The sequence below is a fragment of the Engraulis encrasicolus genome, chromosome 14, assembly GCF_034702125.1.
Source record: "Engraulis encrasicolus isolate BLACKSEA-1 chromosome 14, IST_EnEncr_1.0, whole genome shotgun sequence".
Classification (NCBI taxonomy): domain Eukaryota; kingdom Metazoa; phylum Chordata; class Actinopteri; order Clupeiformes; family Engraulidae; genus Engraulis; species Engraulis encrasicolus.
Genome location: NC_085870.1, coordinates 35,358,927 through 35,383,926, shown reverse-complemented (window position 1 = coordinate 35,383,926; position 25,000 = coordinate 35,358,927). Strand labels below are relative to the sequence as shown.

Here is a 25,000-nt window from a genome sequence, read left to right as displayed (position 1 = left end):
TCTGACTGATGTGAGTAAAGGACCCTTTATATATCCTTTGTACTACAGTCTGACTGATGCAAATAAAGAACCCCTCACTGACAAAGAGGCTCTGCAGATATCCAGAGCAGTTTTACTGTTGTGATGTAATAACTCTTATACAGTAGATGCCCAGTACAGCTTGCTCAGTAGGCTACAGTCTTTCTTTTCAGGCAATATTAAATAGGTTTCATCTTAAGTCCGCCTGCAGCATGAAAGCAGAATTTTCTCTCAGCTTATCTACTGCATAAAGAGATAGCCTGCTCTTCCAAACTTTTGAAAACATTATTAAAACTGAAAATGCTTAGAATTGAGGACCTCACTGTTCATTACAGACCACATTTTATTGGTACATCCTATCACCATCAAATTGTAAATTGCAATGTGTAAAGCTTGCTCATAATGTGGGACATTGTACAGTACTAGCCTAGAGAAAGTCTGTCCGCAGTTAATGTTCATCTTTATTGTGCCTGATTTGTATAGATCCGGAGGGAGGAAGGGAAGGCGACAATGGCAATGACCTTGGGCACACACATGCACTCACGCACGCATGCAAGCACACACGAATGCACACACAAATGCACGCACGCATTCATGAGCGCATGAGTGCATGCATGCACACATGCTCACGCACACACACTCACACACACGCTCACACACACACTCGCACACATACACGCAGCAAACACACACACACACTTTCATAATGTGAAAGATTTGTCAAAGCTATTGTCCTTAACCATTTGCCTTAATTATTCCACAGTGTGAAAACAGCCTGTGGGGCATGGTGTTTCTGGAGTGATATTTAAAGCGCTACATTGTTTGCAGTTAATTAACACCGATAGCCCTCCATGGCCACAAAAGAGGAAGCCTCTGATCTGTCAGCTGCTGGACACTTTAATTTAGCTCTTGTACGTCAAGGTGAATTACATACACCTTAATTTTGATTGCACATTAGACAGTGGAGTGGAGGGAAACACTTAAATGATTTATCTGGAGTTGGAGCAAGTTTGGCTCATTTTAGCATGTTTGGGGTGAAATACGGTCACTTAAGAGCAAAATCTCGGCACAAGGATATGTTTTGAGTAAGCTTGATAGTACCACATTAGCCGCGTTAGTCATGTCATGTCAGCTATTCTATACATACAGAGAGATTATTGAATGCCTTTAACGATTGGACACCTGAATATTTTACAATGTTTTTGTTTTGTCAATATGCTATGGAGCAGATTAAATGTACACTGTGCAAGATGTTAAGTTGTTTATTTCCAGAATCCATGCTACCCATTCACTAATGTTACCTTTTTCATGAATACTTACCACCACCATCAAATTCTAAGTATTCATTATGACTGGGAATATTGCACTTTTCATACATGAAATGGTCCGCCATTTTGAATTTCCAGAAATAGCCATTTTTAGCTGCACAAATGACTGTACTTGGGCTATACTAGAAAATATGAGTTTATTACTTAGTAACCTTTCATGAAAAGATCAAATTTGGCAATAGGCAGCCCAGTTTCAATATGCAGGGCTGCGTTTCCCAAAAACTCTTTGACCATTTTCTGCACAGTGTACCTTTTAAACCCCTTAGCGCAGCACTATGGCTCTCTGTAATGTCATGGCAATGTTGTTATGATGTAGTTAAGCATTTTCAGCAAGTGAATAGGGTCACCGGCGACCCCTGCTGCAGTAAGAGGCTACGCATGTCATGCATTACACAGGTGATAGTATGATGTGGTGTGTAGATGTAGCCTCTATGTGTGATATGGCTGTGTGGTATGGTGTATGTGTATTATAGCCTATATGTATGTGACATGACTGTACATCTCGAGGCGAATAACGTGTAATGTGTGTAGTTGTGATTGATGTGGTTGTACTCACGTGGGTACTGAAGCCTGTGTGCGTGTGCGTGTGTGTGTGTGTGTATGTGTGTGTGTGTGTGTGTGTGTGTGTGTGTGTGTGTGTGTGTGTGTGTGTGTGTGTGTGTGTGTGTGTGTGTGTGTGTGTGTGTGTGTGTGTGTGTGTGTGTGTGTTTAGATGTATGTGGAGCTGGATGTGAGGTACCACCCTGTGCAGGGTGCAGCAGGAGGCTGGGAGAGTGCAGACTTCCTGACTGTGGAGGAAGCAGACAAGTGAGTTAAAGATACATTATTATTACATTACATTGCATTACCCTTCTTGCTTTATCCCAAAACCACTTACAACAGAGGACACATCAAGCAATGGATTTACCCTGTAGTCATGGGGGCCGCTAGGGTGGGTAAAGTGGTACAGATTCTAAGGGCCCAAGCACTGAGCGGGGCCCTTAAGGGGACCCAAGCACTGAGAGGGGCCCTTAAGGGGGCCCAAAATCTGAATCTTTCATGGGGCTCAACTTTTCTGGCAGCGCCCCTGCCTGTAGTACAGACTGAAAAATACAGTAGTGTATCAAAATATAGAGTAGAGTATAGAGGGATAAAAACATAAGAAGAGAAATAACCATGCACATGACAGTGCTTGTAGTATGGGAGAAATGGTAGTTCCTTTCCCCGAGGAAATGACGTAAGAAACATTGGATTCCGAGCACACAGTGCAGCACTGAAATGGTGATCACTTTGCTTAAAAAAATAAATAAAATCATACGCTTGGCTAGTGACCAATCAGTGGCTTCTTCTAAAAGCAACAAGCAAGCAGTCAGTTCCTCTGACGGAGTAGCAGCATCAGCATCAGCATCAGCAGCATAAACTGGGCTGTTTAAAGTGTTTGATTCAGAGAAGCCTTGTGAGACTGTAGAGTGTTTATTTAAGACTGCCACGGGTCCATTACGTTTGAAAAAAACAACCTATTGATTTAATCAAAGAATCTCAGTCTCCACATCACTAGACTAATTGCAAGATAGCTCCACTCCTGGCAGAAGCTATTTATTTCTCCATTAGGCCAGGATGACATGCAGGCTTTTGAAGATAATTCAAGTTTAGTTCATTGTACCCCGTCCTGTTAAATCATTTTAGAAATCTAAAGGAAAACGTAGTCTGTAGCCTTCAGTGCCCTTGTAAGGGATTTATATACTCCCAAAGTGTTGGTGTCAGCTGTTTTTTTTAATTCACCACTGAATTATATAATGTTCCTTTACAGTGCTCTTTTCACACACTGATAAATGCTTGTGTATAGTAATGGGTCCTCTGAACTATGCTAATTTGCAAGTGTGCCTACAACAATGGCTGAGTCTGCTGCTTTAGCCCGAGGGTGCTTGCTTGTTCAGTAGTCTCTCTCAGACAGCCTTGCACGCTGAAATCACGGTGTCGTGTGTGTTTTACCCTTTTTTGTTTTTTACCCTTTATTTGTGTTTTTTTTTCCATTTTATCTGTATCTCTGTTCTTGTTGAGAGATGCCATTGAAAGAAATTGTTGTATTGTAGAATTGCCTTGTGCTCGGCCCTCTTGATGTCTATTTATTCTCCATCTCTTTAGTTCTGCGTTGGTCATCAGAAACTCAGGCTTTGAAGAACCGGGGTAAGGCATGCAACTTATGACTACAATGGTTTACAATGCCACAGAAGGTAATGGGTCAGTGTACATCCCACCAAAATGAATGTAATAAGAAATTAACGCATACTGATATCACAATCAAGGGTTCTGAAGTCTCAATTTCAGAAAAAGTGAAGTTCATGTATGTACCTATTATCTCTAAAGTTGTTCTTGGTGGTGGTTACTTCTTGGTTATGGATTCGTAACACTGACTCCTTTAAATACATCACCACAGTGGCACTCTGCAGTTACAGTACTAATTGCTACAGAATTCAATTCATATTTTGCTTTGTGGACATAATAGAAATGAAACCCATGAATTCAAAGACACTGGTGATTTGAACCACTGTCTTTGTCACTTCACATTTTTTATTTGGTGTTCAAAGTCCATAATAGAAGATAATATTTTAAAAACCTAATTCTGTAAAGACAGCACTTGAGGAAGCCATCTGACCTAATTAAATCCTGCTGTAATCCTTCAGCCTTAAGCAGCCTGCGCGGCCCCAGAAGCTGGATAAGGAGGCCCGTATACTGGGCCGAAGCCTGATCAGAACAGGTGAAGAGGACGACGAGGATGAGGATGATGACTATGATGATGATTATGACATGGCTGAAATGGAGTCTGCCAACATCACCTTCACCCCCCTGCTCAGGTGGGTCTAAATAGTGCCATACTCCTGTGGTGAGACTCAATACTTCAATACTTCCACAGTTTTTTATACTCCACTACAACCAGTCCTTGATTTTTTTTGTCAAAGAAACCCTGTTTAACTCCTTTGTGCAGAGCCTATGTTAAAAGCTTACTGTTACCAAAATTGTAATGGCTATGTCTTAATCTGTTGCTTAAGTCTCTAAGTAATGTCATAGTTGTTGCCAGTGTTGTTATGACGTAGTTGAGTATTTTCAGCAAATAGTGATTAGGCCTGTCGAAATCATGTGCACAAAGAGGCTACATGATTGACTGTCTTCGTAAATAACTGAGTTTGACCAAATACTATGTATGGACAGTATACTGTATAAGCAAAGAAGGCTTCTGGGTGTCTGTAACTATGTGTCTGTGTATTTGTTTCTTGTGATAGTCGCTGTCGGCCTTTGTCAAAACATGAGCTCGCAGCCACACCCAAAGTGCAGACCTTTCAGGTGAGATCAAGGTTACTCCTGTAAACAGTTATGCTCTTGGTACTATACCGCCCTGTCCCAAGAACAGCCAGCAGCATGACATATTCACAGTTGAAGTCCTGGTTGTGTTGGTTTGACTTGATCACATTAAATAATCAATCTTTACATACTAGCTCAATTCCTTGGTGAGCATGAGGAATGCCCCTGACTATCAGCTGGTTTGTGGACAGCTGTGACAAATACAGTGCCCTCCACAATTATTGGCACCCCTGGTTGAGAGGTGTTAAAAGCCTTAAAATAAATTCAGTGTTTATTGCAGAAGAATACTGTCACACTGAAAATTGTAGGAAAATGTAGCCTTCAACTCAAATGAATTGTAAGAAAATAAAAAAATCCCTGACTAAAAAATAATTATTTTTCATTAAATCACCTGTTCCACAATTATTGGCACCCTTAACAATTCCCAGGAAATAAATATAATTGAAGCATTTCTGTCATTTCTACAGTAGTTTACAAAGTTTACCAGAGTATGTAGGAACATTTAATTAGTAATTCATCACTTCCTGTTTCCCTGGGGTATAAACATGACGTGACACCGAGGCCATTTCTCTTATCCACTCTTAAACATGGGAAAGACAAAGGAACACAGCATACAAGTGAGGCAGATGTGCGTTGACCTTCACAGGTCAGGCAGAGGCTACAAGAAGATTGCCACTCAACTGCAGCTGCCCATATCCACTGTGAGAGGAATAATTAAGAAGTTCAAAACAACTGGAACAGTGGTAAACAAGCCTGGACGAGGACCCATGTTTATTTTGCCACCACGCACATTGAGGAGGATGGTAAGAGAAATCAAAAGATCTCCAAAGCTCACTGTTACAGAATTACAACAAATGGTAGCATCCTGGGGTCACAAAGTCTCCAAATCAACCATCAGGCGCTATCTACACGCCAACAAGCTGTTTGGGAGGCATGCACGGAGACAACCTTTCCTCACTCACAATCATAAACGCAAGCGTCTGGAGTTCGCCAAGCGGTATTGGGGCTTCAACTGGGACCGTGTGCTTTGGTCAGATGAGACCAAGATTGAGCTTTTTGGCAACAAACACTCTAAGTGGGTCTGGCGTACCACGAAAGATGCGCATGCTGAAAAGCACCTCATACCCACTGTGAAGTATGGGGGTGGGTCAGTGATGCTGTGGGGCTGTTTCGCTTCCAAAGGCCCTGGGAACCTTGTTAGGGTGCATGGCATCATGAATGCTTTGAAATACCAGGACATTTAAAATCAAAATCTGTTGCCCTCTGCCCGAAAGCTGAAGCTGGGTCGTCACTGGGTCTTTCAGCAAGACAATGACCCTAAACATATGGCCAAATCTACACAGAAATGGTTCACCAGACACAAAATCAAGCTCCTCCCATGGCCATCTCAGTCCCCTGACCTCAACCCCATTGAGAACATGTGGGGTGAGCTGAAGAGGAGAGTACAGAGGAGAGGACCCAGGTCTCTGGATGATTTAGAGAGATTCTGCAAAGAGGAATGGCTGAAGATCCCTCTTTCTGTCTTTTCCCATCTTGTGAAACATTATAGGAGAAGATTAGGTGCTGTTTTGTTGGCAAAAGGGGGTTGTACAAAATATTAACACCAGGGGTGCTAATAATTGTGACACACATTATTTGATGTCAAATAATTATTTCTTTATGTGGGATTTTTTTCCCCACTGAATAAATGCACTTGTATTGAAGGTTGGATTTTTCTCTTTTTTTCCATTAAGGTCCCATATTATTTAGAAAAAAAATAAAATAATTGGAAGCTAAAAAACACATCTTAACCAGGGGTGCCAATAATTATGGAGGGCACTGTACATGGGAATAGGACTTTTACTTTGTAAAACCATGCATCCCATCCAGGGCCGGATTAATGCACAGGCTAGATATGGCTGCAGCCTAGGGGCCCCCACCTGCCAGGGAGGGCCCCTGATTGGCCAAAAGTGTAAATTTCTGGTATTGTGACAGGATGCAATATTGAAAGAGTTAAAGTGTCGTGTTGAGTAGAGTTAGTAGACATGTTATCCTTAATTCCTGGCTCATAATTATGACACTGTCTATGTAAATTTGACGCAGAATTTGCCTTCCAGGGGCCCCACACCAACCTGTAGCCTAGGGGCCCCAGCCCATCTTAATCCGACCCTGATCCCATCCCTGACAGCAGTCCGTCCACATTAAGTTATCACTTTTAAATGCCCTGGAGCACGTGTGATACAATACAGTACGATACGGGTGCAGTTTATTTCCCCTGGGGTTGATGAAAGAGATTACGTTATCGAGCCGCTGTGTGCCACAGGGCAATGCAATTAATCTGCTCTCCTTTTGGCACATTGAAATTGACATTTGAACACAGAACACATGCAACCGTCAGATATACAGCTTGGGGTATGTCTGTGGCCCTGCCGCCACCTCTGGCCATACGTATAAACGGCCATCTGGGTACTTTGCTCGTGAATGTGCGTTATGCCCCTTTATGGGGGAAAACAAACCGAATTCATTAATTTACATGCTACACCGGCTAGCCCAAATAAACACAGTCCATGCTTCGGCCGCGGCTGTTTGGCCATATTATTTGAACAGCCGACAACACAACACGTCTTCGGTATGCTTAGCGTGAACAGCGCTAGTCTACAGGTCCTTGTCTTTCGTTTATTCTTTCCCAACACCACCAATTGACTCGCATTGGCTTTTCCCCCAATGTTTTCCCCCCAAAAAGGGGCTTAACGCACATGGCAAACGTCACACCGTTTACACGTATAGACAGGGGACTGAGCAGTGGTGTAGTGGGGACAGTAGTAGTGGGTCGGACTGATATTGAGACTATATTGAGAATTAATCTGTCCTCCTTTTGGCTCATTTAAATAAGATTAGATAAAACTTAATTGCCTGTTTCACGTGTCATAGAAAATTATCTTTTACCATGTTCAGTCATTCACATAGACATTAAACAAGACATGACAAGGCACACCAAGACAAGACATATATGTTGGTGGTTGGGTATTGACATCTGAACACTGATACGTACATAGAGCTATCACAACAGATGTTATGGCACACTTCTGGTAATATACAGTGGACTGGTGAACTGGGAGGAGAACTGGCTGACAGAGGACTGACATTGTGACTTGTACAATTAATTGGCCCTCCTTTTTTAGAAATTACAATTGACATCTTAGCACAGAACACATACAGCTATCTGATCCGAGGTACGTTCTGTACATGCAGGGCTGCTGACTGCTTTGACTGGGCCTGGGACAATGTCATCTGTAATGTAAGGCCCCCCACTCAATGTATTTAATGTAATGAGTACCCAATTCTGGGGCCCCTCTCTCCCTGGGCCTGGGGCAACGAACCCCTTTGTGTCTTCCCCTATCATCTTCCCTGCGTATATGGCGTCCACATCTGGTAATAGATAGTGAAGTGAGAAGAGAATAGGCGTCTTCTCTCTGGTAGGGTAGGAACGATCACACATTTCAGCGAGGTGTGGCTCCACTTTTTTTGGTCTGGCTGACAGAGGACTGACATTATGCACTGTCCTATTCAACCAGGTGAATGTGAATGTGATGGAGGCCCAGAAACTGGTGGGGGTGAACATCAATCCTGCCGTTTATGTGCGGATAGGGGAGGAGAAGAGGCACACGGCCACGCAGAAATCCACCAACTGCCCCTACTACAATGAGGCAAGTGAGCTCTCCTTACTGCAGAGCGGTAGCCCCTTAATGCACACTGTACCTCTAGTGGCACGCTGTAATAGTCATTGAAAAGTTGACTACCATAGTACTACAATACTATAACATAACACAGGGCCTTAAAGGGGTATGCCTCTATTTTTGGGGTTTCATACAGTTCAAATCGTTGACCAGGGTTTATAAAGGTGGTAAAGTGTCTTATTTTTCATGTTAGGCATTGGCTTGCTTTAAGTTAAAATAGGGAGTATGACGCTAAACTAGTGAAAGTTAATGGATCACTGTAGCATGTGTGATCCATAGACTTTCACTAGCTTAAACACTCCCTCCTTAACCCTGTGAAACCTGAACCATGAAAGCAATGAGAGAAAATTCTATTTTTTTGGAATTTGCTTCAATATTGGTCCCTTATAAGAAATGTAAAAAAAAAATATATCAACATTTTGTTAAGGTCACTGAGATATTTAATGCATCATCAGGCTTTTAATGAATGAAATTTCCATTTCATTTGAAAAATGATTTTTGCACCATTGAAAAATGACTTTTAATGCATTTACAACTTTTTTTTAATTTAAAAAAGTTGTCAGACAATTTAATTTGAGGATTATCTTTATATATTTAGTGAGACCCTGCCATTTTTGAAAGCCTATCCTTGTTTTAGCAGGACCATATTTTACATTTCCCACAGCCTGGTTGGGTAATTTTTTAAAATCTATGTAAAAACATAGCTGATCGAATGCTCAACAACCTATTTATGAGTGTAATACAGATCATTATTCATTTTTGATGTGTAATTTGAATATATGGGTCCATTACTACAATTGGACCATTTCTCCATTCACTTCAATGCATTTTTTTACGAGATCATAATTTCAACATTTTGCATTGCATTTTCAAAATTGCAAGTAAAACCTGTTTCTTAAGGCAATATCTTTGTCTTGAAGTAAAACAACTTGTGTGTTTTGTTAAACGATCGTCGTGGTATGCTTTGTAAGTTTCCCTATGGAGCAAATGCATTGATGGCTGACTTCCTGCCACCGCCGGATGGTGCTTATAGCCTATGTCTCATCAGTTTTAGCACGATCTCTCTGCAACACGGTGTAAAAATATAAACTCTTCCTTGCTTAATTGCACAAAGCAAGTGTTCAAATTAAAGGATGTAGAGTTATATTTCGGAAATTTGTACACAAACCTTATGCAATTTGACGAAATCTCAGCGTCGGTCAGGGAAACCGCTTCTACCCCATTTTCCTGTTTTTCGCCGAGCTGTGGTCAACTTGTTGTCGACCGCTGCTCTCTTGTGGCGGTTTCCGTGTACTGCAGGACGTTTGGAAATGACACGCAGGATGTTTTTCAGATCGATTTTTTTTGTGTGTCAGCGTGGAGAGGGCTTTGAATTTGATGAGACATATATGATGCATCCGGCGCGATAGGGTTAAAACAAGACAACGCCTAACATGAAAAATAAGACACTTTACCACCTTTATAAACCCAGGGCAACGATTTTAATCGTATTCAGCCCCAAAATACTGCTTTAAGTAATGCACTACGACTTGGTCATTGCCATTCTAGTGACAGCAAATTTATAGCGCTGTGTCTTAACGTGTCAATCATAGGGTATTTCATGGTGCAAAGCTATAATATACCCTCGTGTTTTGATGTCTCGTCTTTTATTCTATTCATTTCCCCTTAGAACTTTATGTTCGAATTTCAAGAGACGCAGGAAGTTCTGTTCGATAAAGTTATTGAGATCTCTGTAAGTATTTTGCACAAGCTCATCAAATACATTTCATCCAAACTGCCATCTAAACCCCACCCAAGTCCACCTACCAATTCATCAATCTGTGTCTTTATGTAGGTTGTCCACAAAAGAATGCTGGCCTTTCTAATGTCACACATTGGTACCTTCAAGATTGACATTAGCACCGTCTACAGTCAACCAGGTGAAAAATCCAAACAGCCAACCAGCAAAACTCAACACAATGCTTAGCATAGTACATAAAGCCATGTGTGTCATTTTGTATCATGTAGCCCAGTGTTTCCCACTAGGGGTACGCGAGCACACCTCAGGGGGTACGCGGAAAAATGTAATAATAGCAAATTTATTGAGTGTAGTCACATTGGGATAGAGGAACAGAGCATGTGTGAGGGCGAGGGGGTACTCATCATATGACAAAATGGCTTAGGGGGTACACAGGACAAAAAAGGCTGGGAAACACTGATGTAGCCTATGCATGTACTGTAATGTACACGTATGTGCTAAAGCCTATGTGTGTACGGTATGTCGCTTTGTCTGAGCTGTCTGTTGGTGTTGCTTTTCAGCAATGCAACCTGTGTGTCTCTGACACCCATTTCTCTCTGGTGGAGACTAATAATCTAACCTTCCCTAATCTGACCTAGACGTCTGTATTCATCAAGTACATGTGTTGCAGATCATCGGTTTTACCAAAAGTGGGCTCCTTTGATGGACCCCAATGACACACGGACTGGGGTCAAAGGTTATGTGAAGTGCACGGTCAGTGTACTGATGAAGGGGGACCCCATGGGCATGGCCAGCCTTCCTCCCGTCAGCAGCCAGAACGACGACATCGAAAAGTGAGTCGAATGTGTGGGACACACATTTACACATACAGTTAGTAAGGAACAAATGGACACACACAAAAAACACATTTTCCAGTATAGTTTAAGGCATATATACCTATTCCTTGGACCATATCTGTGGGATCATCAAATGACTGTTGTACAGCATTTTGCAAACTTTTGCTGGTATTTGAGATTTCGTTATCATTTCTCTGCCAATTAAGTTGACTATTTCGCCCATCTATTGTTAATGTGTATGAAGAACAAATATTCATATTTCTATGACACACAAGTACACACAAACATGCATGTGTGCAAGTGTGTGTCTCCATCCATCCGGACTCAAAGTCTTTCAAAACTCCTACTGAGACAGACTGAGGCACAGAGTGTCAGCTCTAGACTAAACAAGAGCATATGGTCGTTAATAATTAATCATCATTACAACCATGCATGACAAACAGACCCCCATAGCTTTCCCTTGCTGGTAATTAAACTCTGCATCATGCTCGAACAAAAAGTCGCTCTTGTTGTTTATTCTGCCTGTCTCGCTCTAACAATTATTTTGACGGAGCAGCAGGTGAATTGTTATGTATTTCCTCATCTGTATCTTTGTTACTGATCATGAAGTTCAGTTTTTGTAATACAAACCTGCATTTAGTACTCGTGAACTGAAACGAGTACTAGTGAATCAACAGCATTCTATCGAGCATTGTTGATTTAAGTTGAAGCATTGGAGTCATGTCTCTGAGAGCCAAGAAGCCAAGTTGCCAATATGTCAGCTTCATAGTTGGAAAGATAAATATCTTTCCCCCATCTAATTACAAGTGCTTTGCACTGTCACGCAAAGCCAAATGTCCTTTTAACTTTTGTAATGCATTTTGAAAGACTGTGTGATGTGAAGTAGAATAGTACAATGCAATCAAAAATTGTTCCCCTATTTTGTGAGGCACTGTTACATACAGCAACATTTCCTTGTAAATTCTTACATTACTGCTGCCGTTTTCCGCTGTAGGACTCTTCTGCTGCCCAAGAGAATACCAGTGGGGCAAGTTCTATCGAGAGTTCTATTCACACTTGATTTAAATGGAAACAGTCAGGGAATACAAGTTGCCAGCACATCAGTTTCATATTGCTGTTGCAGTAGTAGGAATATGCCAATATGAAACAGTCAGAAAGTCAGAATGGAAGTTGCCAATATGTCAACTTCATTTTATTGTCGCTGTAGGAATCTTATGCTGCCCAAGAGGATGGCAGTGGAGCGTCCGTGGGCCAAGTTCCTCCTGAGGGTGTACCGGGCTGAGGGCCTGCCCAGCATGACTGCAGGGTTCCTGGGCGGCTTCTCCAAGATGATGGGGGAGAAGAAGGTCTTCATAGACCCTTACGTGCAGGTCACCTTCGCTGGACAACAGGTGCAAAATATATAGACAGTATACCGGTACACATACTGTACGTGTACAATGCCTTATTGTCTCTTTATACCTTGCTCTATTCATATACACCTACAGTAACTGGCCTTTTAAATGTTGTTTATGCAGTACTGGCTTTTTTTTTTTACAATAACACGTCTCTTTTTCCATGGTGGTGCGTTTACCATGTTCCCATTTTCGTTTACACATGCACGCGTAGGCGGCACATACAAAGGCATGCACATACAAGTACACACACACACACACACACACACACACACACACACACACACACACACACACACACACACACACACACACACACACACACACACACACACACACACACACACACACACACACACACACAGCATTCGTCTATTTGTTTACAGGGTTGTGGCCAATGTGTTTAAACTGCTCTCTCTCTCTCTCTCTCTCTCTCTCTCTCTCTCTCTCTCTCTCTCTCTCTCTCTCTCTCTCTCTCTCTCTCTCTCTCTCTCTTGTGAGCATTCCTCCTCTCCCTAAGTGCCAGTGACCCAGGGCAAACATACAGCAGGAGATTAAAAACAATGCTGCCATGTCTGCTCAGCCGTGCGTATCTCAGGTCAGGGACCCAGCCCATTATATTCCCCTGCCAGTAGCCGCTGTGCTTCTGATTAAACTCTTTCCTTTACATTGCACTCCACTGGCATAACTGTAACTATACTTGTGAATAGGGGTTAAATGAGGACAGGACGTTGTTCTTTGTGTGTAAAACTAAAAATAGGAAGGTATATGTTGTATATGATATTCTGTAAAAATGTCTTTATTTATTAGAGATGTACAGGATCCAAGATCTGGTTCCGGATCCGGCAGGATAATAGGGTTTTTCAGACTATCCGGATCCGGCAGGATCTTAAGCAGTGGATCCGGTATCCGGCAGTTACCTAAAAATCAGGATCTGGGGCATCTCTACTTTTTACGTAGCCTAGGCTTTCACAACCCCAATCGCTCGAGTGAAAGCCCTTCAGAAGCGGCCATTGAGGTAGTGTGGCAGTAAGCCAATGAGTCTTAAAAATAGTTTGCGCCAACGTAATAAAAAGGGCCCACGTGTGCGAGTTGGCTATGTGTTTCAACCCTTTCGTAGGATCCGGTATCCGGTTCCGGATCCGGTAGGATCTTAAGCAGGCGATCCGGTATCCGGAAGGATCCTAAAAATCAGGATCCGGTGCATCTCTATTATTTATATTATATATATTATTATTATTCTTAAAAAAGAAAGGAAAATAAAGAAAATATATATTTTTAAAATAGGCCAGGACTGTCAGGTGAGCTGAGCCTGGCACATAGCTCATTGCATTATCATGCATCAATACAAGTTGTAGCAATTAAAAAATATATTGTTTGCCCTTACCACAGATCAGAGAGGTTGGTCCAAATAGACTGCCTATTATGACTAATGAATATAAATAATGTTCTCTCTGTGTGCCGACCGTTAAAACTAGAGGTTTTTTTCCTCTGACTGGGATTATGGTGTCAAAAGCATATCTATAGTTAATAGAAGTTCAAAATATATACCGTCAACATCTAAACGAGTTAGGATGATAAGCTACATTATGTGTTGAAACTCGGGCACAATTTGTAGGCTGTATATTGCACTTCTCAGAACATTTTTTTTGCGGTGATGTGCGATATCATCTCTGGAATGTGTGGAGAAATTCCCTCATAGGATACTATATATATTTACTGACGTGAGACCACAGGCGCTTCCTCAGACAGGAGATAGCATCACTGTTGTGATGGAATTTGTGTGTGTGTGTGTGTGTGTGTGTGTGTGTGTGTGTGTGTGTGTGTGTGTGTGTGTGTGTGTGTGTGTGTGTGTGTGTGTGTGTGTGTGTGTGTGTGTGTGTGTGTGTGTGTGTGTGTGTGTGTGTGTGCACGTGCGTGCATGCGTGCATGTGCGTGCGTGCATGCGTGCGTGCATAAGTGTGTGCGTGCATGTATGCGTGCATGTGTGCGTGCATGCATGCGTGCATGTGTGCGTGTGTGTCAGGGAAGGGAAGGGAAGGGGAAGAGGAGAGTATGTGCATGTTTGTGTATGTGTGTATTATGTATATGCAGTGTGAGCCAGTGTGTATGATTGCACACCTGTGTCTAGCTCTGTGGGTTGTGGTCTCTGTATATCTTTCATTTCAACACGGGTAAATAAAATGCAGTGATACACATACACAAAGGAAAAACCCAAGGATAACCAAAGAACATAAAGCAGCAGAAACGGAATGTGCCAATAGACACAGACACAACAGACACAGAAACCTTAAAAGCAATAAACAGATGGTGAAACAGATAGCCTGTGGGTATTGCATTATGTTCAGGCAAGAGTGAGTGAGTGAGAGAGAGAGAGAGAGAGAGAGAGAGAGAGAGAGAGAGAGAGAGAGAGAAAGAGAGAGTGAGAGAGAGAGTAGACGCACTGAAAAAAGCAATTCCATTGACAGGGTCAACTAAAAGACCAGCCATATCTGTCAGAAAAAAACAGCATGCTCATTACTGAGGTAATCCTCTGATAGATGATGTGTGCTCCCAGAGGGCTCGCCTGCTGAGAGACAGAGAGGACAAGAGTGTGTTTGTTTGTGTGTGTGTGTGTGTGTGTGTGTGTGTGTGTGTGTGTGTGTGTGTGTGTGTGTGTGTGTGTGTGTGTGTGTGTGTGTGTGTGTGTGTGTGTGTGTGTGTGTGTGTGTGTGTGTGAACGTATATGCGCGCGAGTGAGTGTGTGCATGTGTGTGGGGGGAGAGAGAGAGAGAGAGAAAGAGAGAGAGAAAGAGAGAGAGAGAGAGAGATTGAGCACTGTGCCAGAGCGAGGTGAAGTGTTAAGAGGAGAGGCTGAAAGGTTTTCCTGGGTCTTCTCAGGCAGGGAACAGGTGGTACTCAGGGCCATAGATAGTGGCACTCAGGAGGGGAAGAAAGCAGTTATCCACTGGCCTGCTTACCCATTAGGACCTCATATCCAACCCACCAGCCAGTGTGTGAGTGTGTGTGTGCGTGCGTGTGTGTGTGTGTGACTGTGTGCGTGTGTGCGCGTGTGTGCGTGTGTGTGTGTGCATGTGTGCGTGCGTGCGTGCTTGCGTGTGTGTGTGTGTGTGTGTGTGTGTGTGTGTGTGTGTGTGTGTGTGTGTGTGTGTGTGTGTGTGTGTGTGTGTGTGCGTGTGTGTGTGTGTGTGTAAAATGGAATCAGTTCTGATGCCGCTTTCAATTACTTAGCGCATAATGAAGACAGATGATTGTCCTCTGAGCTGCTCTGTCTAATACTCATTTGTCTCTCTGAATAATAAGATGCTTTCATCTCATCCCCTGCACCCGCTAATCTACTCAGGGAAGAGCAGGAGTAAACAACAGCAAACACCTTTGGGTACACTTGGGTGACAAGCAATTGTCTAGCTGACAGTAGTTCAGCCTGAGCAGCTGTGGTCTAATGGTTCGGGACATGGTCTTGAGATCAGAGGGTTGCTGGTTCGAATCCCACCCTTGCCTCTCCCCACACCTCCATCCATGTCTGAAGTGCCCTTGAGCAAGTTACCTAACCCCACAATGCTCCAGGGACTGTAACCAATATACCCTGTAAATATGTATGTAACTGCAAGTCGGTTTGGATAAAAGCGTCAGCTAAGTGTAATGTAATATAGCTCACTGGTAGTGACATACCCTGGCTCTCGCCAGATTTGTGTTGTTCCGCACAGTTCTGCCAAGCTCCACAAGCTCACACACAATGCTAAGTATATACGTAAACGGTTTCGTTTTCAAGGCAAAGACTTTTTGTACTTGACACAGGATTTGACTACTTTGCCTGTGCATCCTTTATCCGAGTTGTCACATAATGTTGTTGTGATGTCATCTGTGATGGTTTGTGTGATGATGGGTACATTCCCTTTCCATCACATCAGGTGGGATGACAAAATACACATAAACCATCACAGATGACATCACACCAACATCACGTGACACTGCTGATGAAGGCTGCAGAGGCAAAGTAGCCGAAACTTGTCAGGTACAAAAAATCGTAACCTTTCTTGGCCTTCAAAATGAAATAGCACACTGTGATTGGATGAGAGGAGATGTGGCATTTTGGGTGAAATCCAGATTGGCGTTGTTGTTACATTTTGGAAGGAAAGAGAGAAAGCAGGGCAGTTTTACAAGGCGGATGAGGCGTTTTGATGAAAATTGAATATTGTCTTTTCAAGAGTGGTCATATACCATTCTGATACGTATATCATTACTAGCAGGGTAAATGAATATTTTTGTTTATTTGTAATGCTAACTGTAATGTCATGTAAATCAGGGGGAGACGTCTGTGGAGAGCAACACCAACGCCCCGGAGTGGAACGAGCAGATCTCCTTCATCGAGCAGTTCCCGCCCCTCGCCCGACGCATCAAAGTGCAGATTCTGGACGACGCCAACTTCGGTGACATCGCCGTGGCAACGCACTTCCTGGACCTGCAGCAGATCTCCAACCCCAACAGAAATGGTACTGTATGGTCAGAACTAGAGACTAAGAATGTAAAAGTAATTACCGGTACGTTAACATAAATTAGTACTGATGGATTTTTTCACATTTTTTCCATTGTCATACTGTACAATAAATGATTAATATGTATTGACACCAGAGGTAATACAATATTTTAACTCCTCACACCCCAGAACTCACAACTCAAAGACTATGCCTTTTTGGTTTGTAACAAGTATACCAGGTCCATTCTGGTTTCTTTCATGCTTTTTAACTCCTCAGTATTCCTGAGGAATTTATGGAAAATTCACTATCTATCTTGATATTGTATCTCCTTCCTTCTCAGGGTTCAACCCAGCGTCCCACCCCTCATGACTTACATCAATAGCCCTCACCATAACTTGACTGTAGTACATCACAGTCAAATTAGTCTCTAAACATCATCATAGTCTCTCTCTGTCCATCTCAGGGTTCAACCCGACGTTCGGCCCCTCCTGGATCAACCTGTACGGCTCGCCCCGGAACTCCACGCTGCGGGACATCCACCGCGACCTGAACGAGGGCCTGAGCCAGGGCATCTTCTACCGCGGCCGCATGCTCGTGTCCCTGGCCGTGGAGGTGTACTCCTCCCCCTCACCCGTGGCCGAGAGCAAAGGAGGTGGAGGAGGAGGAGCAGGAGGAGGGGTGCGCTCGGGGGTCAAGAGCGCCCTGGGGAAGTTGTCCATGAAGCGCAAGAGCAAGAAGTCCAAGAAGAAGAAGAGAGAGCAAGATGGTGAGCTTTAAAAAAGGAGGGCTTTCGTGAGCTTTGAAAAAGGCTTTCTTTTTTCTCCCCTTGTTATTGTCTTTTGAATCTGCTTATCCTCTTGGGCTAGGATAATGTGGATGGATGGGATAGCGTGTGGAAACATGGAAAAAAGAGAACAAGAGAGCCTTTTTTTTTTAAATCCCCAAAAAGGCTTTTGTTATCCAGAGCATTTGTGTGTATTGTATGTCTATATACACAGAGATGATGTCTTTGTTTCTTCTCACTTTTTGTGTGTGCATGCGTGCGTGTGTTCCCTGTGAATCCTGTTTGTCATGCTCTTCATCTTTTGTTACGCCTCATCTCAGTATGTCAAAATGTTTAGAGTGCCCATTGATCTCCTCCCTCATGTTCCTTGCCAAGTAAGCTGAGGAGTCAATCCCAGGTTCAGAAAGGAAAAAAAAAGCCTACCACGACTTCCTTTCAACACAGAAGACTTACAGTACAATAATTAAGTAATTGACCCACCGGCTTATTAATATGAGCTGATCAGAGCTGCATCAAATTTCTGGTGGAGGATTTTTTCACATGCTTGCGACAATATGAAACACTGTTAGTCTGTTGGTCGGTAACCATTTTGCTTTTTGCTATGATTGTACTCTCCACAGGTCAGTTGACTGTTGTTTTTTTCTCTGAACCTGGTATTGGTTCCTCTTCAAGGAGGTAAATAGGGATGCTAGATCCCAATCATCCCCAGCTCAGAGTAAACTACTTCATATTGACCTTTCCTATCCTGTTTCAGTGGAGATGGGCCACAGTGGCCCTAGTGAAGACCTGGAGGAGGCTGGCTCAGAGGTGCCTGGAGCTGTCACTGTTGAAGTGGAGGAGATCCATCCTCTGCCACCGGTCAGTGCCTACAACTCCCACAATCCTCTCTGATCACTGATCATTGTACCTGTAGCACCTTATTATTTACAGATAAAAGCGTCTGCCAAAAGCCAAAAGCGTCAGCCAAATGTAATGTAATGTAATAATGTAATGTAATGTAAAAGTGTGCAAATGAGTTTATTCATTTTATGTCTTTTTATGTACATCTCAGTCTGTGATGAGATGAGATGTGTGTATTTGTATGTTTCAGAACTTTGCAGGAGAGAAAGAAGAGTTCCTGTTGTTTGCATCGCTTTTTGAGGTGACCATGATTGATCCCAGTGTTGGCAGCAAACTGGTGACCTTTGAGCTATCCATAGGTGAGACTTATTCAAGATGTCTCTATATACACAAGCTTCTTTATGTATATGTCTGTTTATGTCATTTACTTGGATAGTTAGTTACAGCTGAGATAGTAGTCTCTATTTAATTTAAGATCTGTCCAAGAAAGTGACCTTAACCAAAGAAAGCAGCATACTGAATGCAAAATTACCCTTCAGAACTTCAGAAAGGACATTGTAAACTCAGTATTCAATTCAATTTAATTCAATTCAATTCAATTTTTTTGTAAATATGCATCATGACTGACTTCCTGTCATGCAGGGAACTATGGGAAGGCTGCGGACATCGTGGTAAAATCTAAGAAGAGCGCCGCCCCGCAGGAGGACCTGAGTGAGGACAGGCAGGCGCTGCTGGAGTCGGAGGACGAGCTGGAGAGGGAGGAGCTCCTGGAGCTCAGCCAGCGCGACAGATCCGTCACCGCCCCCAAACGACCCCAGGCCACCGAGTATGACAGGTACACCCAGCCAATTTGTTATGGACTGGGGGATTCGATTAGTTAAGCCCCAGGATGCTACTGTGAGACGCATTGTGTTGGACTTATAGAAGCAGAATTTTTAATATACATTTTATGTACGAGGATTAGACCGCATATCTAGACATAACCTCATAATTGAGCTTGAACGAAAACAGTGTCATCCAGTTTCTCATTCTAATGAAGCCTCAAAGTGCACTTATCTTCAAATAACAAAACACGGCACATTTACTGTTACAGCAATACTGCCCTACAAAGGCAAAAGACCTTAACATCAATGTTGGTCAAAATTGAGTTAATGCCATTTTTGGGGTATTTCAGACCACTTTTATCATGTGAAGAAATATAGTGAGCCAATTTGAATGTTTTTAATGTCAAAATAAAGAAAATAGGAAGTTAAGGTAGTTTGCCTTGGGACAGCTTCTTATTTTTCGCCCATGATTCAAAGGCAGAGTACCTTAACTTCCAACTGACATTTTATAAATATAGCCATTTATTCTATTTTGATTATATTTTCTTCAATTTCAAAGTATGTTGTGTATTTATTCATGATATATTAGTCTTTCTACACAGTAATTTGTCTGCCAGGCTGTTTATCTGAACAATTTTGAGATATAATGAAATGTAATGTAATTCAATGCAATGTAAACACATTCCCGCCATATCCTAATCTCACTAAATAGGACATCTAAATGTCATCTATGTCATTTAAAACACACATTATGATTAGACCTTGCTTATAGTTTCTTATAAAATGTATAATTACAGTTAAAATGAAAAAAAGGGGGGAAAATATGGCAGTTACTGCCTTTTGGCTCAGCATGACTCCTCACTGTTGGCCCATGATACAAAGGCAGCATACCTTAAATGCTAAATAACGGTCAAAATTCACATTTGAACTAAATATTTTTGCTATACATATAGTAACCAACTGTCAAATTTTGGGAGCTATAACTATTATACTTTTATCTGGACAGAGGATAACAAAACAGAAACTTTGAAGCCACTTTTCTCAGTTTCACACTCTGGTGAGTTAAGGTTCTTTGCCTTTGTAGGGCAGAATAGCTGCATCACACATTGTGACAGCTATGGCCAGAGTAATGAAGCTCAAATTAAACATTTCTTGTAGCAATATTTGCTCCCAACTTTGCAAGAAAATAGAGAGTGCCAGTGATAATGGTGAAGTTTTTTTATTTTATTTGACGTCTGTTGTCAAAGATAATAGTGCAGGAATTTGTAGAGGTTTTTTGTCTTGCGCTGCAGATCGTTCAGCTGTATCCCGCTGTTTCATGAGAAGCCCTGCATCTACGTGTGGAACTACTTTGAGGACCACAGCTTTAGACTGTATAGCAGCAACCTGCTTTGCAAAATGGCTGACCGACTGGTAAGTACATACAGTACATGTGTGCGAATGTCCCGTTACCTTACGTATATAGCCAGGGTGGAGTAAAGGTATGATGGTTAACAAAATGGGGACAATGTGCCAAAATTGCGTATTGGCTTAAAATTGGATTATATTGTCATATATGTATATCAGTACATACTGTATATATAAAAACTTACTTCTTACTTGCAATACTCTATTTTACCAGGAGTATGGCATTGACGAGGTGGAGCGGCTAATGAGAAGGCCTAAGAGCAATGCTAAAGAGCGATTAATGGAGGTCTTTCTGGAGTTTGTGGCGAGTTCAAAGTAAGTTCGTCCTCTCCATCAGTCCTTCCTGATGATGACAGACACTGCTGTACACCTACTGGCGCCTCAATGAATCAAGCAGCTATTTGTCTAAGACTGGCTGCCCCTGTTTGCTACCTGCTTCCCCAGACAGTACGTCGCAACCAGTGAGAGGAAGAGGCCGTCGCGACCCAACACCTTAGACAAATGCAGACAGGAGTATGTCAAGAAGAACATTGTGAGTGCCTGCCTGCCTGGAAGCTACTTCCACACACTGTCTGTGGTCTGAATCAACAGAAGCTCATTTGCATTTCCTGAGTGCCTATGTCAATGGAAATTCCATAAATATCACTTCCCATACCCATCATCGGCAGTGTCACAGCCACACCTACTGAGCTTGCACTGACATGACTGAAATTATTAACGTCAAAACGTCAATTACTTATCGAATGTTTAATCTTTAGTCTACTGATTGCACAAGCATCTTTAAGTAACAACTATAATTTCGATAATTGAGCTGGGCATTTAACATGTATAATATAATATAATATAATATACAATAATACAATATAACATTCCATAGTAATGTCACATAATATTCTGTATATACCTGTATGTTTCTGTGTCCTTTAGATCTTGTTGGCTAAGCAGTCTCTGCGAGCCAGGAGAAGGACCACTAGACGCACGGCCAAGGAGAGGTTGGCAGACGCCAAGCGCATCCTCAACAGGGTCCGCTTCCTGGCTAAAGAGGTACTCCAGTCCAGGGCTGGACGGGTAATCTGGCATACGGGGCATTTTCCTGGTGGGCTGACAGTCCTTGAGGCCCATTCTGTTGTTTTTTGTTTGTTTGTTTTGTTTTTGTCCATATATTGGCCAATTTGTCTAATTTTTAATATAGACAATGGACTGAACTAATTATAATTTCATAGAAATTCAGGTGTGTCTGCGTGGGTCTGCGTGTGTGTGTGTGTGTCTAATGCAATGTAATCTTAGACTCTATGTTAATCTTAATCTCTATGCCAAAAATGGCCGGGTTGTTTTTTGATCCCCACCAGCCCTGCTCCAGTGCTGTCAGCCCCCTTTGTTTGGAATGAAGCTCTCTAGTAGTAATAGAGACATGTCTGTAGTTTTTGGCTAGTGTCCAGTATTGACATGGAAATTTGTTTGTCCATCTGTCTCTCCCTTTGTGAGGGGCATCTGCACGTTTATGAGTGTGTGTGTGTGTGTGTGTTTGTGTGTGTGTGTGTGTGTGTGTGTGTGTGTGTGCGTGCGTGCGTGCGTGCGTGCGTGCGTGTGTGTGTGCGTGTGGGTGTGCGTGTGCATGTGTCCTCTTTATGTGTCTGGAGTCTGTCACCTTCAATGTGTCTGGTTTTCTGATCTTTTTTTTTCTTGTTCTCTCCCCCTTTCTTGTGTGTGTGTGCCTGTGTGTGTGCCCGTGAGTGTGTGTGTGTGTGTGTGTGTGTGTGTGTGTGTGTGTGTGTGTGTGTGTGTGTGTGTGTGTGTGTGTGTGTGTGTGTGTGTGTGTGTGTGTGTGTTTCTGTGCAACCTTTCACGTGTGTGTGTGTGCATGTGCGTGTGTGTGTGTGTCTAATGCAATGTCTCTGCAACATTTTGTGTGTGTGTGTGTGTGTGTGTGTGTGTGTCTGTGTCTGTGTGTCTGTGTGTCTGTGTGTGTGTGTCCGTGTGTGTGCCCATGTGTGTTTCTGTGCAACCTTTCACGTGCGTGTGTGTGTGAGCGCGTGTGTGTGTGTCTAATGCAATGTCTCTGCAACCTTTTGTGTGTGTGTGTGTGTGTGTGTGTGTGTGTGTGTGTGTGTGTGTGTGTGTGTGTGTGTGTGTGTGTGTGTGTGTGTGTGTGTGTGTGTTCTGTGTGTGTGTGCGTGTGCGTGTGTATGTGTGTGTGTGTGTGTGTGTGTGTGTGTGTGTGTGTGTGTGTGTGTGTGTGTGTGTGTGTGTGTGTGTGTGTGTGTCTAATGCAATGTAATGTGTCTGTGTGCAGCCCCAGAGCACCTTGCCGGACGTGTTCCTGTGGATGCTGAGCGGGGGCCGGCGTGTGGCGTACGCCCGCATCCCCTCCCACTCCCTCCTCTTCTCCCTGGTGGAGGAGGAGAGGGGCCGCGACTGTGGCAAGCTCACCACCATATACATGAAGGTCTGCCGCCCCCCTACCAAACACCATCCCACTCCCACTCCATACTCATCATCTTCCCTCCACTCTCTCCTCTCATCCCCTCTACTTCCCCCACTACTAGTCAAGTCAAATTTATTTTTATAGCGCATTTCATACACAGGTGCAACTCAATGTGCTTCACAAAAAACAAATGCAAAAGGAGAGAAAACACTAGGCTCACCACCGTCTACATGTTAGGTTATGTTAGGTTAGGCTAGGTTAGTTTATTAGTCTCCACCAAGGAGAAATTAGTCTCGGAGACAGAGAGGTTCTATTTTCCTCCACCTCTTCTTCTCCACTTTCCTCTCCTCTCCTCCCTTCACCTCCTTTTATCTACTTTCCTCTCCTACCCTCCCCCTCTCCTCTCCTCTCTCCACCTCCTCCACTCCACTTTCCTCTTCTACCCTCCTCCCTTCCTCCTCTCCTCCACCTCCTCTTCTCCACTTTCCTCTCCTCCTCTTCTCCTCCCTACACCTCCTTGTCTCCACTTTCCTCTCCTACCCTCCTCCTCTGCTCTCCTCTCCTCTCCTCTACTCCCTCCACCTTCTCTTCTCCACTGTCCTCTCCTCCTCCTCTCCTCTCCTCTCCTCCCTCCACCTTCTCTTCTCCACTTTCCTCTCCTCCTCCCCTCCTCCTTTCCTCCTCCACATTATTAAGCCACTGACCCCAGCCAGGATCATTTCAGCCTGTGCTATGATTGCATTCCCATTGATTTCTATTGTGCACTGTGACTGATATTAACTGCCTGCGTTCACTAATTGCATTTCATGTTGCTGTCATTGGAGATTGATATTATACACCACATGAAGGGGAATAGTAATTGTTTTCATCGCTTTTTTTTTTTTTACTTACCACGTAAGATGGAGGCATGATGACTGGTTTAGTGACGCACGTCTTTATTTGTAAAACAGCAGATTGTGTTGTAGCTCACTCGTACATAAAAGAGTCGTTTTTGGCTGTTTAGTGCCACCTGCTTTAGTGGCACGTGTCTATATTTGTAATACAGGAGCAGCATGTGTTGTAACTCATTCATACATTACCTAAAGACCTGTTTAGTGTGTGCTATAGTGTGTGCTATCCTAATCGTTTGGCTTGGCAGAATCCTGATAGGTTCAGCATAAAAAAGCTGTTTAGTGCCTTTTTTTGAAAACGATACGAGTACGAGTAATTTCTGTACTTGTCGAGTGCCGATACCAATATTTTTACCCACAACATGCAATGAAAATAAATGCATAGCCTTATTTTTCCACCTGGGATGTTGTTTTATTGTCCATTTCCAAGTAGATTTAAATATTAGTAAATGCATGAGGCGGTGTCTTTTTCCCATGCTGCTTTCAAGTCAACAGAACGTGGTGAGATGTTGCTTTGTTTTGTGTACTAGCAGTACCGGTGCCTTGTATCGGCAAGAGTTTGACGAGTATGAGTATAATGAGCATGTATCTGTACCAGTATCGGTATCGGTGCATCCCTATTAGTCAGTTAACCTGTGTGTTCATCTTATATTTTTAAATCATCAGAGGTACTGTATGTATTGTAACTCACTCGTACATACAAGAGACGTTTACATCTTTTCTGCTTGGCAGACTCCCAGTGGGAGGCATTGGGTTAGTTAACCTGTCTGTTGTGCTTGACAGACTCTCTCTGTCTGCACCATAAGAGAGGCGTTTAGTTTGTGCTAACCTGCCTGTCCTGTTCTGTTCTGTTCTGTTCCGTCTTGGCAGACTCCCGGTGCCCCTGTCGGCTCCATCTTTGCCAAGCTGGAGGCGTACCTGTGGCTGGGCATCACCAAGTACGCCAAGAACTGCACCAGCAGCCTGCCAGAGGAGTTTAGGCC

The 25,000-nt window shown here is 43.0% G+C and overlaps 1 protein-coding gene across 1 annotated transcript in view; it reads left to right on the top strand.

Moving 5' to 3' along the window:
- Positions 1 to 25,000, top strand: part of fer1l4 (fer-1 like family member 4) — a 69,980-nt gene that overhangs the window by 5,276 nt on the left and 39,704 nt on the right. Inside the window, exons 5-24 of the mRNA XM_063215559.1 lie at positions 2,059 to 2,153; positions 3,471 to 3,512; positions 4,010 to 4,180; positions 4,607 to 4,667; positions 8,240 to 8,371; positions 10,071 to 10,133; positions 10,236 to 10,320; positions 10,810 to 10,972; positions 12,183 to 12,366; positions 16,676 to 16,862; positions 17,311 to 17,613; positions 18,386 to 18,489; positions 18,722 to 18,830; positions 19,114 to 19,306; positions 20,588 to 20,708; positions 20,917 to 21,017; positions 21,147 to 21,234; positions 21,630 to 21,746; positions 22,996 to 23,148; positions 24,888 to 25,000. The exon at positions 24,888 to 25,000 is cut by the window's right edge and continues 71 nt beyond it. Coding sequence (XP_063071629.1) covers positions 2,059 to 2,153; positions 3,471 to 3,512; positions 4,010 to 4,180; positions 4,607 to 4,667; positions 8,240 to 8,371; positions 10,071 to 10,133; positions 10,236 to 10,320; positions 10,810 to 10,972; positions 12,183 to 12,366; positions 16,676 to 16,862; positions 17,311 to 17,613; positions 18,386 to 18,489; positions 18,722 to 18,830; positions 19,114 to 19,306; positions 20,588 to 20,708; positions 20,917 to 21,017; positions 21,147 to 21,234; positions 21,630 to 21,746; positions 22,996 to 23,148; positions 24,888 to 25,000 — 2,585 coding nt within the window. The remainder of the gene's footprint in view (positions 1 to 2,058; positions 2,154 to 3,470; positions 3,513 to 4,009; positions 4,181 to 4,606; positions 4,668 to 8,239; positions 8,372 to 10,070; positions 10,134 to 10,235; positions 10,321 to 10,809; positions 10,973 to 12,182; positions 12,367 to 16,675; positions 16,863 to 17,310; positions 17,614 to 18,385; positions 18,490 to 18,721; positions 18,831 to 19,113; positions 19,307 to 20,587; positions 20,709 to 20,916; positions 21,018 to 21,146; positions 21,235 to 21,629; positions 21,747 to 22,995; positions 23,149 to 24,887) is intronic.